This window comes from Acanthisitta chloris, unplaced genomic scaffold (genome assembly GCF_000695815.1).
Source record: "Acanthisitta chloris isolate BGI_N310 unplaced genomic scaffold, ASM69581v1 scaffold11743, whole genome shotgun sequence".
Taxonomy (NCBI): Eukaryota; Metazoa; Chordata; class Aves; order Passeriformes; family Acanthisittidae; genus Acanthisitta; species Acanthisitta chloris.
In genome coordinates, this window is record NW_008666879.1 from 1 (window position 1) to 18083 (window position 18083).

An 18083-nucleotide genomic window follows, 5' to 3' on the forward strand; every position below is an offset into this window, starting at 1 on the left:
TCCTTCTTTCTCCTTCCATCCTTCTTTCCCCCCTTTTTCCCTTCCTTTCCCCTTTCTTTCCCCTTCTTTCCCTTCTCTTTCCCCCTTTCTCTTCTTTCTCCCTCTCTTCTCCCTCCTTCTTTCCCCCTTTCCCTCCTGCTTTCCCTGTTCTTTCTTTATTTCCCCGTCTGTTTCCCCCTTTTCTCCCCCCTTTCCCTTCCCTTTTCTCCCCCTTCCCTTTCCCCCACTCCTACAGCTCTGGGTGGATCAGACCTTGCAGTTGAGTGTTTTAGCTGTAATCCCCATTTTTATTTTGCTCAGAATTGTGTCCCATATCAATGGACTACAGGACACGAGGGCAGGGCTGTGTGTCCCCACCATAAAGATCAGTGAGCCACTCACTGAGCTGAGAGTGCAGCTCTGCTGTTTAGGGTAGTATTGACTTTAAGCACTTACTAAGGTGGTTTTGAAGGCTGTGTTGATTTCAAAGGAACTATACAAAGTCTTAAGGCAACAGGGCTGGGTTAGAACAGCCCCATCTGGCTGAGTGTTCCTGGTGTTAAACGGGCTTTGAAAAAATTTGCACTGTTGCAGTCAACTCTTAAATGCTCTTCAAGTAAACGAGGTGATCCTGATGTTATATTAATATGTGATACTTGTTAGCAGTCCCTACAGCAAGACAAACTCCATTGTTTGTTTGTTTATTTATTGCCAATGTTCTGTGGTGTGGACTTGTGCCAGTGCCTTTAAACGTGACAGGAATGAAGAGCTGGTTTAGATGAGCCAACAGGAGTCGTCACACAAAGCCATTCTGGGGCAGATACAGATGTGGTCAGTCTGTTTTCTTTGGGAACACTGTGTCCTCCTTAGTCAGGAATGAGGAAAAACATTTTCCCCCGACTACCTGGTATCTCTTGAGGCAGAAAGTGCTGTGGAGAAGTGATCATTGTGGAGACTCTGTGGGCACAGCTTCTCCTCTCAGCCCAACCTGTGCTGCCATAAGGGGCACGAGGAGTAAGTCACTTGCTGGTTTAGTTTAAAATAACTTTCTTGGGAAAGTGATTTTTCCGTCTCATTTTTGCAGCAGTCTGCTGCAATTTCCTCAATTACTCTCTTCCACACCTAGAAAACCCTCTCAGCCCTGAGCTCTTCCCACTCTCTCACCAAGGATGGCTCAGATAAACCTTCAGTGGCTGCAGCTATGTCCTGTGGAGGTGTGAGGGCTGAACTCTTCAGGTGCCCACCCAGCTGGCACTGGGAGAGCTGTGGGCTCTGGGTGTGCTGCAGTGGGGGGTGTGTTTATCAGAGAGCTTATAGTGAAGTCTGAGCAGTTATTGTGCAAGTGGATTCCTTCTGTGCTGTGTGGAGTTTGCTTCTCCTGCATAGGTGAGTTGTTGCACCCCTGGGACACCTGGAAACCCGATTCCTGACATCTTCATCAAGGAATGTGATCTGTGTAACAACTGGATTTAGTTTTCTCCCCAACCTTCTGAAATGTAGCTTTATATTTCAATAGTCCTTGATTATAGAATCACAGAGTTTTAGGGGTTGGGATGGATCATTTAGTTCCAACCCCTGCCCTGGGCAGGGACACCTCCCACCAGAGCAGGTTGCTCAAGGCTCAGCCAACCTGGCTGTGAACACTGCCAGGGTTGGGGCAGCCACAGCCTCCCTGGACAACCTGGGACAGTGTCTCAACACCCTTACAGGGAAAAACTTTTTTCTCACATCTAACCTCGACTTTCCCTCCTTCAACTTGTCCCCATTACCCCTTGTCCTGTCCCTGCAGCTCCTAACACAGATCCCTCTGCAGCTTCCCTGGAGCCCCTTCAGCTCCTGGAAGGTGCTCTGAATAATAGCGGAGTAGTTTTATTAAGAACAAGGTACTTACAACTCAAGTCTATGTCACCATCCCTGGAGGTGTTTCAGAGGTGTCTGGATGTGGCACTGGAGGATCTGGTTTAGGGGTTGCAGCAGTGACAGGTTAATGGTTGGACGTGATGATCTTAGAGGTTTCCTCCAGCCTTGATGGTTCTGTGATTCTGTGAAATGTTTTAAATGCAGTTGTTAATTCATACTCTTAATCTTGCATTTTTGTTATTTTGTAAGAAGTTGTTTTACGAGACTTCTTGAAGTGTTTTGAAGCTCTGACATCCCTTTGGTGAACAAATGCCAAACAGGCTGCAAACTCTTTCCTTAAATAAAGGAGGGATGTGATACAAGGGAAGCTTATAAACCCCATGGTTTGTTAACCAGTGACATCTACAGAGACAGTGTTACCTAATTAATGAATGTTGCTCTTGTTACCATGGCAAATGTAATTAAAATGTCTTTGTCCAAGGCAAGACTTTGACTGGTATCAGAAAATGCTGATCTGACTTTTCAAATCCACTTCTGCTCTGCAGCCATAACACTCCCAAATTCAGTAGCTTCATTTTTCTCATGCAGGAAGAGTCTACTGGCTTATTCTTTTTCAAGTAGAGTCACCTAAAATTTATGGTCATTAGTTTCATGAATGCTTACATAGCATTGAAATAGATTCAGGGTCACAATATTATGCAGTCTTAAAATATCAGTTACTTTGAGGAATTAGAAGTGTAAGACTGAAGGACTACTGAAAACTTTGCTTTTGGTAGTTTTATTTGTAATACAAATAGTGAGTTGAGATGGATAAGATCAGAATCTGTCCTGAGCATCATTAAACCCATGACAGAGATTCAAACGTTGGTCACTGCCTGTGCCTTGTCTGACCTGGAATCTCTTTGTTAGTCACCAGCAGAGCTCAACTGTTGATGTCTCTATTAAGAAACTCTTGGACTAGAAACTGGAAACAGAGTAAAATCTGTGTGTTGGACTGCAGAGGTGGCCAAACCTCGTGACATCCAGCTGTGTACCAGATCCTCCTGTGGCTGAGGAACACCGTGTGCCTCAGAGCTGGGTGTGTGAGAGGAGCTTTTGCAGATGTGCTGAAAGGGATTCATTCCCTGGGGCTCCTCAGTCCCTGCAGGAGGGAACTGAACCTCCCAGAGCTGTGTCCTCTCATGGCTCAGGTGCTCAGGGGTGGCACTGGTTGTGTGGCAGAGCTGCCCTGGCACTGCTGGCAAACTCAGGTAGCTAATTTTTTCTGTGATCAGCTGCTCTGCACTGTGTTCCAGGCTGTGATTTGCTGAGCTCCTGAACTTTCAGGTTTGCAGAGGTTCAGTGTGTTAATGAGCTCAGGCAGGTGTTTCCTTGCATCACTTCTTTGTTATTCTGTATGCAAATAAAGCATGGGAAGTGTAACCAGAGCTTCCTGCCCATCTCCAGGATTCTCACCTCTGGCTGGATCTGTCTTGTTATCAAAAGTCATTGGCACACTTGAGCAAATGCCTGAGAGGTTCCACTCTGTTTGCAGTGAACCAGCTCTCAGTATTTTTAAATGAATCCCAAAGTCCAGCAACTGTTGGATGTTACTCCATTTCCCTCTTCCTAGATGAAGTAATCTGATACCAGTATGAGTGGCTGGTTGTAAGTGAAATGAATGTACTTGTGACATGAATTTTTATTCAGTTTCCTCACATCTTTTTGTTTGAAGACATGAAAAATTACTTGGGCACTGTGCTTCATTCTCTCTGTGTGATAAAACCCCTTCAAGCAATAAAGCTTAATTCAATACTTGTCACTCTCTAATTATGTCAGAGTATGGATGAATAGGAAAAATCTTTCAGGATGTTCTTCAGTAGAAATCTGTCCCAGGCAAAGCAGAAATTGACATTGTGCAAATGGGTTCAGTTAATTCTGGTTGCTTACAGCAGAAATTAGTCTGCGATGTATCAGGCAGGGCTGTCATCGTAGGTCTGGGATTCAAAATGTTTCTCCATAGAGTTTGTGTGAAATAAGAACCTAATTTTATTCCTTCTTGAAAAGCATTTGTATGTTTAGCATAATACTGTGTATGAATCTATTAAGGATAGTATTTAGAAGAGGTTTTTTCCCACCCTAGTTTGACTTGTGCCTTCTGCTTTTTGACAAAAAGACCAACACACCAAACCAACCAAAAAAACCCAACCAAAAAAACCTCCCATGTGTTTTCATTGATAAAATGAATTAGACTCCACGCAGATTCAAAGTATACAAATATTATTGCCAGGTCCAGCTCCAAGACAAACTATTAAGCTACACATCAAAAGTTAAAGCACTAAATCAGTATCAATGCAGAGTAGAACGTGGTGTTAGCTCCTAGAGTCCCTAGTTGTTCCAGAGCTGAAACCTGGGAATGCTTAGTGGGTTCCTGCTGGAGGTTGTTCATCAGTGAGTGTTGGAATGAGCTTTTCTGCAGCCACTGAGGGAAGAGGTGGTTGGATGCCTCAGTTCAGTGTGTAATTTGAAACCACCCAGAGGCACTTCTGGTTGTGTTTTGAGTGGGATTTAGGAACAGTTTGTTGTAACAAACACTGCAAGTTGTTCTTTCTGTCCCACTGCAGTGACTGCTCTTCTCTCTGGTGTGTTAAATGTCTGTTTAGGCACCAGAACATCTCATATAAACTATTGCCAGTTATGAACCAGCTCAAACTTCAACAGAACATGAAAAGTTTCTAGAGAATTTTCAATTTAGCTGCTGTAATATTTTCTTGGCTGTAGTTGTTGAACTTGTGATGGCGATTTGGGACCTGCTGGAGCACAAGTCCCCAAAGAAAAGCTGTTGTAACCTGAAGGGATTTATAGAAGAAAAAGGGTTAAGGATGGAAATATGTTAATTAAAGGCAAAAGGTGATTAACTTGGGCTTAGCAAATATCACCTGCTCAGCTTAGGGCATGTGTCTAAGGTGACATTCTGCCACAGTGTGAGTCTGGTTTGAGCAGTTTGGGTTTGTAGAGTACAGAACTTACTGCAGGATCTAACCATGTTTTCCTGAGTGAGATGTCAGGCATCATTTTACATTAATATGTGCAGAAAAATCTAGCAATAACTGCAGGATAAATCCCCTGAGTGGTTTTTGATAGGGTGGATGAAAGTATGTAAAATATTGGTGAAAACCCAGTGACCTAATGCTGAGTGTCAGCCCTTGGGTAGGTGATGTTATACACAAGGTTTTGGTTGTCCAGCAGTCACTGGTCACTTCTGGTAGTTTAGAAAATCAAAAGTGTCACCCTTTAAACTAATGAGTTGTGAGACAGGAACTCCTTCAGTTTTTTCTGGCTTTTCTGTTGGAAGGAGTGTGGGTGTAAGTTTGTTTTAGGAAAGAGACATTTCAGGAAGTGACTTTTTGTAGCTGGAATAAAAATTAGGTCTTGGTGGCTTGGATGGAACCCAAGTATCTCTTAGCCTGTTTCAAAAATGTGTAAGGTTGAGAGCATTAGAATATGTAAACAATGTTTTTAGAGAGTCAGCAGAGTATAATACAGTGAGGACAACAACTTACATAAAACCAGTTGACTCTGGAGTATGTGACTGTGGATAGCCAAACATAAGCATTGTAAGTACTCATGAGAAGCAATTTTTCCTGCTGGCAACATGCAATATTCCTTAGGGCCCCTCAGCTCAGGAGGGACATTGAGGGGCTGGAGCAGGTCCAGAGAAGAGCAACGAGGCTGGTGAAGGGACTGGAGCACAAGTGTCATGAGGAGAGGCTGAGGGAGCTGGGGGTGTTGAGCCTGGAGAAGAGGAGGCTCAGGGGAGACCTTCTCACCCTCTGCAACTCCCTGACAGGAGGTTGGAGTCAGGTGGGGGTTGGTCTCTTCTCCCAGGCAACCACCAGCAGGACAAGAGGGCACAGACTCAAGCTCTGCCAGGGAAGGGTTAGGCTGGATATTAGGAAGAGATTTTTTAGGGAGAGAGTGCTCAGGCATTGGAATGTGCTGCCCAGGGAGGTGGTGGATTCACCATCCCTGGAGGTTTTCAAGCTGAGACTGGATGTGGAGCATAGTGCCATGGTCTAGTAACCACAGTAGAGTTGGACTTGATGATCTTGGAAGTCTCTTCCAATCTGGTTGATTCTATGATTAGGGGGAGTCAGTCTGGCAGCTTTGTCTTACAAACAAGGATCACATTATTTTGCTACACCAGCATTCAATCCCAGCCATCCGTGGTGGAGAGGCACAGGGTGGAGGTTTGTTGGAGAGATTTCTTTGTAGGGCACCTTGTAAAGTTCAGTCTTTGCACATGGGAGTAGGATGTAAGGTTCAGAAATTCTGTGGGTTGATCTCCATTTGTACTGTTTTCTAGTGCCCGCGGTGCATGCAGTGTGACACCAAGTTTGACTTCATCACCAGAAAGGTAAGAGAAATCAACAGAATGCAAAGCATTAGCTGTTGTCAAATCCCAGTATGGACTTGCTTTGAGTTAAATTCAGAAGCTTTCAGCAGAATCCCCTGCAAAGTCTGATGTAACTTGTATTTTCTTTCTGTTCTGCCCTTTTTCTGAGTTAAGGTCCTTTTTGCTTGTAGTTCTGCTTCTTTGACATTGTTGTTGCTCAATATGGGGTTTTTCAAGTTCCTGGGTACCTGCAGGACTTACAGTCAAAGGAGGAGTTAGAGAAACTCATGCTGGAGAGAGCTGCTAACATCAGTAACCAAATTAGCTAATTCAGTTGTGTTTGGGGAGAAAAATGAGTTGTGCTAATGTAAGCAAAGATGTTTTCAGGAGTCATGAGTTAGAATCTTACATTAAAGAACTGTTGTTAAAATGCAGAGAACCAAAAGTCAGGTTCTCCTTCTGTTCTGAAAGTAAACCAGGATTTATCTTGGGTTGGAAAACAGAATTTATGTTTAAAACTGCATAATTAGGCTCAGTGTGTGAAGAGATAACATTAAATTATGTTCATTAATGTACAGTAAGCAGGTCACAGTGCAGTGCAGAATGCCATGTGGAGCAGGAAAGCAGCCTCCCAAAAATGCTGACAGGGATCTTTAGGAGGGAATATCAGTCCTTTGCATAACTACAGTGACACTCTCTTAGCAAGTGCTTGTGGAAGTGAAGAAGGATGTGGACAATGTGACCTGTATTGTGTTGACATAGCTGATGTTTTTTAACTGATTGTTTGGAGGGAGAAATTGTAAGTCAGACAGACTCAGATGTTCTACCAGATGGTTATATATTCAGCAGGTGTGAAGAGCATCAGGGTGTCAGTGATCCAGGTAATAGATTAGACTGTTCCAGTTGGAAGTGACCTACAGCTGTCATCCCATCCCATGCCTGACCACTGCAGGGCTGACCAAAAGTTCATACACCTTATTTAGGGCATTGTCCAAATTCCTCTTAAGCACTGCCAGGCTTGAGGCACTGCCCACCTCTCAGGGAAGCTTATTCCAGTGTTTGACCACCCTGTTGGTGAAGAAGTGCTTTCAAATGTCCAGTCTAAGTCTCCCTGATGCAGCTTTGAACCATTCCACATGTCCCATGGACTCAGGGAATGGGCTGAAGTTGTGTCAGGGGAGGGTTAGGCTGGAGATCAGAAAATGGTTCTTCTTCCCCCAGAGGTGTTTGGGCACTGAACAGCTCCCCAGGGCAGTGTCACAGCCCCAAGGCTGACAGAGCTCCAGAGGTGTTTGGCCAATGCTCTCAGGCACAGGGTGTGATTGTCAGGGATGTCTCTGCAGGGCAGGAGTTGGACTGGATGATCCTCAAGGGTCCCTTCCAACCCTGATCATTCTGTGATTCTGGTCCATCATTGGATACCTCATGGAAGAGGTTAGCACATATCTTTCAATCATGGAGTGATTCTCTCCTAGCTCTTTGTTTTACCCTTTAGTTGGATGGATTAGGAGTTGATTTGGTGTTTTGGTTGAGGTGCACTATTTCCTCAGACTGCTGTTGTTTTCTAGTGTTAGCTTTGGGGAGTAATTGGAGGTATCCCTGGGAAATAGGAACTCCAGAGAACTTTGCATAGTATTTGGAAGGAAGTTCTAGCACTGACCAGAACTGCAGTGTATCAGTTCCTTGTATCAAACTGCTCAGGCTTGCCTTGAGCCACAGATTAGTTCCTGCTTGCCTGGGAATACTTGTTCTGTCAGGAGAACTTGCCCTGGGAAGATCTTCTGGCACTGTCACACCCCAGCAGTGATCTGGAGCACAGGCCACTTGTTGCAGGTTCAGGAGCTGTGATACACATTGCAATCCTCGTTCTGGTTTTGCAACTTCACTGGATTTGTCCTGTGCTGCCTGATATGGCCGAGAGAGGAACAGATTTAGGCTCGAAGGAAGAAGGTTTTGATGTGTTTTCCTTAGGAGAAACTTAGGATTTTAAAAGAGAAGAATGGTATTTTCAGTTGAAGAAGTATAGAAATTTCAGTTGAAGTTTCCCAAGGTGTTTGCTTGGGAACTAGAAATCTTCTCCTGGTTTTTTATTGGCATGAGATGAAGGATTTATTGAACACTAAAGCCCTTTGCTGTCTTTAGAATCATCTTTACAGAGTGCCAGCAAAGGCTTAGGGTACTGCTGTTCATCCCACTCCCAGCCCTTTGTGTCTAATCCTCAGAGTGTCTAATCCTGCCACTCCAGCAGTTAAATTTCCTCTTCCCATCCCTCAACTTACATTTTGCACCCGAGAAACTGCTGGGGAGGAGGGGATTTAATGGGGTCACTGGATCAGATCAGTTTCCTGTGTAAACCAATAACAAGGTGTTCTCTGGTGCCCAGCATCACTGCCGAAGGTGTGGGAAGTGTTTCTGTGACAAGTGCTGCAGCAAAAAAGTGCCTCTGCCTCGGATGTGCTTCGTGGACCCCGTGCGGCAGTGCGCCGAGTGCGCCCTCGTCTCCCAGAAGGAGTCCGAGTTCTACGACAAACAGCTCAAGGTGCTCATGAATGGTAAGGGCTGAACGCACAGCTCTGCTCTTCCCTCCTTATCCCAGTTCTGATGAACACCAGCAGTAATGCCTCGTGTCTAACCAGCTGCAGCTTGGTCTCCTTTCAGTGCTGTTTTCTTGCCGTGCTGCTTGTTCACCAAGGGATGGTTGTGTGTTAGTAGTTTGTTTAGAGAGAAGTTCACCCTGCTTAGTCAAGGTTTGCACCTCTCCGTTTATACTTCATGCTCTCACAGGTTGCCCAGGGAGGCTGTGGCTGCCCCAACCCTGGCAGTGTTCACAGCCAGGTTGGATGAGCCTTGAGCAACCTGCCAACCCCTAAAATTCTATGATTCTGATTCTTTACAGAGTGCTTTAATTAAAGACAAGTTCTGAGTGCCTGTGAGAACAAATGTGTGTGCAGTTGGCATTTTCCTTGAAGTAATGCACCTTCTAGCCATAATCCTGTCACGTTAAATAAGGATGGAAAGCACTTTCCAGTAGAGATTGCTTTAATATTTTCTAACAAGACACAGTGCTTGTTTCATCCCTGAGCTTTGATCTTGCCCATGGCTCACAGCTGTGGCTGCTGGCAGATCATCACCAGTGGTCAATTGTGCACAGGATTAGGACTACATGCAGCACAGTAACTCGTGTTCCAGTTACATCAGGAAAGCTGAATCTTCAGGTTTGGTAACATTCTGTGATCCTGCAGTGCCTTTTGGTGGTCTCTCAGCCTGCATAATGCATAAGCCTGATGAGTGTGGATGTTCCTGGGGAGCTCCTGGGGTCAGAAGGGAATGTGTTCACCCCTGTAGCACACAAATCCTGCTTCACTCTGCTCTGCCACGAGGCTGCAGATGAGTTTTTAAAGGTTATCTTTTAAACTGAAGACTTTCTTTAAAGCTTGTCCTGTTTGCATTCATGTTCTGTATTACACTGTGAAGCTGTAGAGCCACAGACTGTGGTCAGAGGGTGGTGGTGGTGGTGGCTGTGGTGTCCTTGGCATGGGGTCAGTGCTGGGGGTCACTGAGTCTGTGTAGCACTGAAGGAGTGAGGTGAAGCCCTCTGGTTCAGGTTATGGAGATGGTTTGCAGACCACTTGGCAGAGCTGGATGTTCTTTTTTTTCACTTCCCAGAGCAGCAGTTTTGAGATTAGGCAATGCAGGGAGTGTGAGGTACGGAGGAAGTGCAGGGGTTAGGTGTGGAGTCTGCTCCAAGCTATGAATCACTTCTCGTGTAGCAGCAGTGGCTTTTCCCATGTCAAAGCAGTTTTGAGGGGGAAGAAACACAACAGGAGTTCACTGACCCCACAGTGAGACTGATCCAGCCTTCAGTAATGAAAAAGAGGTGTCCTTACTGTTTGTCAGGCACAGAACTGAAGGGCAGGTCCTGCTGTTAGATTGTTCTGATGTTTTGCAGGGAGCAGTACTGAAACAATCGTTGGTGACCACAGAAGGTCCTTAATTGCCTCTCTTTGCCACATGTGAGCACGTGTGAAAGGTCCTGTGATTCAGAACAGGTTAAGCCTGGAGAAGAGGCTCAGGAGTGACCTCATAGCTCTCTGCAACTCCTGCCAGGGCTGGAGAGAGGTGTGGGATGTGTGTCCTGCCAGGGCTGCAGGGAGAGGATAGAGGGAATGGCCTTGAGCTGAGCCAGGGCAGAGTCAGATTGGATGTGAGGAGAAATGTTTTCCCTGTTGTGGTGTTGAGGCACTGGGATATTGCCCAGGGAGGTGGTGCAGTCACCATCCCTGGAGGCGTTTGAGAGGTGTCTGGATCTGGTGCTGGAGGATCAGGTTTAGGGTTTAGGGGTTCCAGCAGTGACAGGCTAATGGTTGGACTGGATGATCTTAAGAGGTCTCCTCCAACCCTGATGGTTCTATAATTCTGTAATACTCTGCATCAATTCAAGATCAGCTTTTTCTCATTGAGTGTTCTGCTGATGTTTATCAGTTTAACATTTCAATTAACCTCTTAATTCACCCAGTTCAGTGTGTTAATAAGTAAAAATTAATTGTCCTTTTTGAGATATGAATGTTCCTTCCTGAACTCTACTGAAACATTTCTTTCCAGGTGCTACATTCTTTGTGACTCTGGGAACATCTGATAAATCTGAGCTCATGGTTTGTCGACTTTCCAACAACCAGAGGTGAGAAGGATGGACAGACCCTTGTAAACTAAAGTATTGGTGCACGTACAGCTCTACTGTTGTCTAATAACCCAAAGAAAATATGTCACATGCTCTGAGGATACTGGAGAGAGTAATCAGACCAGAGGGATTAGAAACGTTAGTGGAGTAAGTTCGTTTGGATTTTCTGGCAGTGTGGATCAGAATGGCTTGGAATGGAGGATCTCCACTCACTGATGCCACTGGAATTCAGTGGGTTTTCCATCTAATGGAGGGATCATGGGAAGCAGAGGCAGGAAAAATCTGTATCCACTGAAAAAAGCTTTTTTGGGAACGATTCTAAGACTTAACATTACAACCACAGCTTTACTTGGGTCACCCCTGTAATTTGGCTGACTAGAACACTGGAGATTGTGTTCTCCTCTTCCTCCAGAACTTTGGGAGGAATGGTAACATTTTGGAAGGGTCTCCTGGCAAACTGAACTGCAGGTTTTGTGGGGTTATTTTCCTGTAAGTGAAGAACCTTGATGCAAAATAGTTATCTCCTGCTTTCCTCTCCCTCCTCACCCCAAAGAATACATAAACAGCATCACTGAGATACATTTTTCCTCTGGATTTGGACTTGATATTGTAGAAAGAACTCGTTTTTTAAACCAAGCTTTTCTTCTGTTCTGCAGATACCTGGTCCTGGATGGAGACAGCCACTATGAAATTGAAATTGTACAGATTTCAACTGTTCAGATACTCACAGAGGGATTTACCCCTGGAGGTAAATTTTTCATTGAATACGAATTAACTGTGAAGCAAAAACATAGTGAAATTGTAATTATTTTTTGAGCCAGACAATGCATTTCTAGGTCATTGGTAACCAGTGTAACTGTGTTAGGTGCTGCTGCTCTCAGAGCAGAGTGCAGTGTGTGAAACCCTGTCCATGTTGGGATTTTGGGGGAACCTAAGACTTGAGAAGTTCTGTTAGAGGTGTAATATGGGAGAGGTTCTCATAACCCTGAGCAGGGTGGTTGTCATCTGCTCTGGTCCTTTCTCTTGGTGAAATACAAATGTCCATTGATTTCAAAGCTCATAGGAGCAAACTGTTAGTAGCTTTCACTTCAGAATCCAACTGGGATTTCTCTTCTGCTGGTACAAACAGTTGTTAGGAGAGGGAAAAGGGAAAAATAGATAATTAAACTGTTTCCTTAATTTCACTCAACATGAAACAAACCCAACCCAACCCTTCTGTGATTCTGTGAGGATAAAGAGGTGTCCAGGTGAAACTGGGAACAGCTGAATCTGAGTGCAGCTGCTTACTGCCTCATCTCTTACCAGATTTTAGAGTGTTTCAGGATGAACTTGTCTATGATTCGCCTGAAATGAGAACAAACAAGGTCAGGAATTTCCCTAATTGTTCTTTATCCACACGTCTGTCACTGCTGGGTTTTTCTGATGGCACAGCCTGTCTGTGCAGGGTTGAGTCAGTGCAGCATGTTAATGACCTCCTCTTGGTGCTCAAATCAGCCAGATGTGTTGCTGAGTCACATGTTGCTCCTGTAATTCCTTGGTCACTACTGTTCTGACTGCTTTATCTTTTCTCTGCCTGCCTTCCCTCTGATGGTAGCAAAAGATATTCACACTTACACCAGCCTTCTGGAGAGCCAGCCTGTCACTGAAGGTACCACCAGTGCCACTGAGCACGACTCACCCCAGCATGTTGTCCTGACCCTCCTCCCACCCCTCTCTGCAGTGCTGCTCATGGCCTTGAGCTGCAGCTGCTGTGCAACTCGAGTGATGTTCAGATCTGACCTGTACCTGTTCCTCCCCATCTGTCTGTTTCATCAACTGAGAGTGAATGTTTTGGAGGAGAACTAAAGCACTCAAGGCCTTCTTTGGAAGGGGAAGGAATTGAAACCTGCAGTGAAGAGAAGGACTTGGGGGTGACAAGGGATGAGAAGCTCAGCATGAGCTGCAGTATGAGCTCAGCCCAGAGACCAACCCAGGCCTGGGCTGAGCCACAGGAGTGTGGGCAGCAGGGCAAGGGAGGTGATTCTGCCCCTCTACTCTGCTCTGGTGAGACCCACCTGGAATACTGCACACAGTTCTAGTGTCCTCAGCATAAGAAGGACATGGAACTGTTGGAGCAAATCCAGAGGAGGCCATGAAGTCACTAAGAACACTGGAGCATCTCCCCTGTGAGGACAGGCTGAGGGAGTTGGGGCTGTTGAGCCTGGAGAAGAGAAGGTTGTGTGGAGACCTCAGAGCAACTTTTCAGTATCTGAATGGCCTATAAGATGCTGGAGAGTGAGGGGAAGTTTAGGCTAGATACTAGGGAAAGGGTTTTCCCTGTTGTGGTGGTGAGACACTGTCCCAGGTTGCCCAGGGAGGCTGTGGCTGCCCCAACCCTGGCAGTGTTCACAGCCAGGTTGGCTGAGCCTTGAGCAACCTGCTGTGGTGGGAGGTGTCCCTGCCCAGGGCAGGGGTTGGGGCTGGGTGATCTTTAAGGTCCATTCCAACCCCTAAATTCTCAGATTCTTTAGATCACATGTGCTGTTGTCCCTGCTGGAAGGGAGAAGGGAAGATGAGAAGTAGTACACAGGGTTACATATCACCTGCTTTAGGTGCTGAATTTGGTATACCAGAAATGACTAATATACTTATGTCTTACTGGACACAATAAATCTCTGCACTGGATAAATGAACTGTTAATTAATGGCTTGTTTTTCCACATGTCTAAAAGAAAGATCTCTTGTTATGCAAGGTGTGTTCTGCCTGAGTCAGTAATGCCCTGCAGTGGTAGCCCTGGCTGGTCAAGGCTGTAGATGCTTGAATTCCACTGGTTTAAGTTGTCCCTTAATGTGTTATTCTGACCAGGGTAGCAAGTGCTGAACTTAGATTAGCATTTATCCTAGGAGAGGAGCAAATAGCTGCTTTATGAACACTGCTCCAGGCTTCTGATCCAGCTCTTAGATGGAGGCTGTGATGTGTTTGGCTCCTTGGATAGTGCAGGAACAGCCTCCAGGAGCCTTCCCATGCAGACCCTTCCCAAAGAGCTCTGCAAAACGTGTCCTGTGTGCTGGTGCTGCTCCTGGGGCTTAGTTTATGCTCTGCTGCTGCAGGAAGTCCTGACAATAGAGCATGGCATGCTGAACACAGTGTTTTGGCTTTGGTTTATCTTCAGCTCTGCAGCCAGAGGGAGAGATGTAAACATCTCCCTATCACACTGGGGTCAGAGCAGCAGCTTTTGTAGCAGTTTCCTTCAGGAAATCAGTGATGTTGCCAGCTGTTCTCCAGTCTTGCATAAGCCTCTGTCCCAACCTTTGCCAGGTTTGGAGGGACTTGTGGCTGCTTTGCCAGAGTCTGTACCCAGCAGGGATCCCATTTACCATCAGTCTGACTGGACACTGGGAACTCAGGTTGCAGTCTGCAGGACACAGTATGAAACTGGTGTTACTGGTGATGGTAAATTGTGAGGGTGCTGGAGGTGTGTGCAGCAAGTGGCTTCACCTGGTGGCTCACAGAGGTTCTGCCTCAGAGAAGAGCAGAGAGAATGAAGCAGTGCTGAGGCTGCAGGTTCCCTGCCTGGCACCAACAGCTTGGTCACAGCCTCCTGGGGTCCAGCAGCTGTTGGTGCAGCTGCTCATGCTTTGAGCTGAGGGATGAGCATGTTCCTCCACGTGTTTATTAGCTGGAAGAGAAGTTGTGTTGCTTAGTGGGTAAAACCTGTGGCTGTTCAAGGTGTTGTTTCTCTTTTCAGGTGGCAACACTCGTGCCATAGGTATGATCCTGCAGTACAAGGTGCCAGGGTCAGAGGAGCTAACACAGATGAAATTCACTGCCTGTGAGGACCTCAGCTGTAACAAGAAGCTGTCAGCAAGTTGGCTGGCAGCTATGCATAAGGTAAGCAAAGCAGAAGAGAGAGAGAAGGCTGAAAAAAATCTTTACAGGGGTGTTTAGTAGCACGAAGAGAGCAGCAGCTTTTGGAGTATTTGTCTTATGTTTTATTAAGGATTTTAGGTCCTTGTTGCTTAGAAAACAGAAGCTATGGATGTAGTGAAGCTCTGGTTGTAATGAACATGACTTTAGCTTTATGCTCAGGTACCTGCAGAAGATACTACAAAGGGTTTCCCAAGATCTTATGTCTATCATCAGGTGAAAAGTAAGAATTAAGACTTTAAAGTCTCTTAGGTTTTTGTTACTGGCTGAAGAATGTGCATTAGGAAATACTCTTTTTGAACCTCAGCTCAGCCAGGTGTGTTTACTACTTGGTGAAGGTTCAAAGAAGTTGTGAGTTTTGAAAACAGGGGACTAATCTTTTGTTGCTGGGCCTTGTGTGGGTAAATGAACTGAAGGTTCATGTTTCCTGAGTTGAAGTGATGGTGGGGAAAAAACACCAACCACACTAATTCCATTCATCTGATCCATTCTGATTGATCCATTGCCGATCAGAACTGCAGTGTATAAGCTCAGGCACATGTGTGGCTGTTTGCTGCTTTATTGCATCTGTTGAGCTCCCCAGTGATCCCTAACCCAGCATTTAACTCTGTGCTCAGCAAACTTTGTTGCTGTGCGAGTACAACTTGGCACTTCCTGAACACTAGCAATGCCTTAGATGGAGAAAAAGAGAGGAAGACTTGGGAGTGACAGTGGATGAGAAGCTCCCCATGAGCTGCAGTGTGAGCTCAGCCCAGAAAGCAAATGGAATCCTGGGCTGCATCCACAGGAGCATGGGCAGCAGGTCAAGGGAGATGATTCTTCCCCTCTGCTCTGGTGAGACCCACCTGGAATACTGCACACAGTTCTGATGTCCTCAACATAAGAAGGACATGGAACTGTTGGAGGAAATCCAGAGGAGGCCATGAAGTTGCTAAGAGCACTGGAGCATCTGCCCTATGAGGACAGGCTGAGGGAGTTGGGGCTGTTGAGCCTGGAGAAGAGAAGGTTGTGTGGAGACCTCAGAGCACCTTCCAGGAGCTGAAGGGGCTCCAGGGAAGCTGCAGAGGGATCTGTGTTAGGAGCTGCAGGGACAGGACAAGGGGCAATGGGCACAAATTGAAGGAGGGAAATTTAGGTTAGATATCAGGAAGACATTTTTCCTTGTTCTGGTGGTGAGACACTGTCCCAGGTTGCCCAGGGAGGCTGTGGCTGCCCCAACCCTGGCAGTGTTTAAGGCCAGACTGGATGAGCCTTGAGCAACCTGCTCTGGTGGGAGGTGTCCCTGCCCAGGGCAGGGGTTGGGGCTGGATCATCTCTAAGGTCCATTCCAACCCTTAAATTCTATGATTTTTGGGCTTGGATTTAAAGGAGATTGGTGGCAGGGGTAAGGAGGAGATGAAGCATTGCAAGAGAAATTTGAGTTAAAAACATTTTGCCTTTGTGTTAGGCAACAAAACTCCTCTATGAGTCCCGGGACCAGTGAGAGCTGCAGCCTCTGCCCCCGAGGGAGGAGAGCAGCCTGCACAGCTCTGCCTCCTCCTGTGTGCTGATCTGACAGCTGGAAACATTGGCTGTCCTGACTCTCATTCCAGTGTGGCTCATTACGTAAGAACTGGCAAAGGCAACGTGAGTCCTGAACCATGAGTATTGAAGGTAGTGTGCAATATGTATACAGTTAATGCTTTAAACAGCCTCACCTCCTCAGACTTTGTATATTTTGTTAAGCCTTTCTTGGCACTTAATGAGCAAGTGACCTGCACTACAGCTAATGTACAGCACAACTTTTATAGTGACACTTCTATACAGTTTGCTCCAGGCAGCAAACAAACGTGGATGTCTCTGCTGCAGAGAATAGCTTTTGGGTATAGATCTCAGGTTTTTCTCCCTCTAGCCAAATGTTCAAAATCATCTATGTATCAAAAAAATACAAATCTGCCTTAGCTATGATTTTATAGAAATCACTTGGGGTTTTTTTTTTACATATTTCATTTGAAACATGAACTAGTTCACCAAATTGGTCTTACCTGAACATGACTTTGAAACTTCACTTGTGTACTGAATAAGCTTCCAGAATGATTTTTAGTTTTGTATTTTCTTGTTTTGGTAACTAGCTTTTGTTAATCTAACTGGCAATGCTCTCTGAAATTGTATACAGTTTAATGTACAAACATGAATAAATTAATTCACTTATTTAAAAAAAAAAAGTGACAATTTTGTGATGGAGAACTTAGTGGTCTCTGAGCTCTGAACTTGTTATAAACAGCACTAAAATCAGGGAGAAGTTAATTGTCACAGTTGGGATAGCAGTGTGAGGAGGTTCTCAAGTGCCTGGCAAGTCCTTTTCAGGGTAGGTGGTAGAGCAGGGAGGGAAGGTGAGCTCAGAGCTGGAACTCAGCACCTCCAGGCAGTGTTTGCCTGCAGATCATCACATCACATTTGGGGTTCAAATTGAAGAGAAGTGAGTGGTGAGACACTGTCCCAGGTTGCCCAGGGAGGCTGTGGCTGCCCCAACCCTGGCAGTGTTCACAGCCAGGTTGGCTGAGCCTTGAGCAACCTGCTCTGGTGGGAGGTGTCCCTGCCCAGGGCAGGGGTTGGGACTGGATGAGCTCTAAGGTCCATTCCAACCCCTAAAATTCTCTGCTCTGCTGCTGTGCCCTGTACAAAGACCCTGGAGAATGCAGCCATGCCTCAGCAGTACTTTATTGTGCACATTTACATGTTCTCTGAATTAGTGTATCATAGGCTCTTGAAATCATCACATTCATGTAGCAAATTCTTCAACAATAATAATAACCCTTTCACTTCTCACCACAATATATACAGTTAATGCTAACCTGTGGTAAAAGCAAGTTACAGCACTGCAGAAATGGGTATAGAAATTATACACAGGACTTGTACATGAGGAGTTAATCAAATTGCATACTGGTAAGTAAATGGGAGAAAATTACAAGAAGTATGGCTAAAACTTAGAATGGGAAATTCAAAATAGACTTTTGGTATATAAAATCATGTACAGTTAAAACTCCAGTGAAGTGCCTGGTTGTGGGGTTTCTTTGCTTTTTTTTTGCTTGAGACTACAACGTAGTGGAACAGGTTATTGCATAACTTGCCTTGGCAGCAGGTGGAGGCTGCCAAGAACCACAGAAACCCTCCTCAGTAAGCTATTGCCTCTCTCAAATCCTTCTCTAAACCTTGGTTCTTTCTCCTCTGACACAGCATCAACACCACCCTCCTCCTCCTCCTCTTCCTCCTCTCCAGTCCTTCATGTTTTCTTCTTGACTGACT

At 45.6% G+C, this 18083-nt stretch overlaps 1 protein-coding gene across 1 annotated transcript; it reads left to right on the forward strand.

Annotated features, from left to right (window-relative positions):
• Positions 1-6184: 6184 nt before the first annotated feature.
• On the forward strand, positions 6185-16281 carry ZFYVE21 (zinc finger, FYVE domain containing 21; the record flags this gene model as incomplete). Its single annotated transcript, XM_009072310.1, has 7 exons — positions 6185-6235; positions 8598-8766; positions 10817-10892; positions 11549-11640; positions 12487-12540; positions 14620-14762; positions 16246-16281. Coding segments are annotated over 7 exons (621 nt in total), but the record flags the coding sequence as incomplete, so codon positions are not given.
• Positions 16282-18083: the final 1802 nt, after the last annotated feature.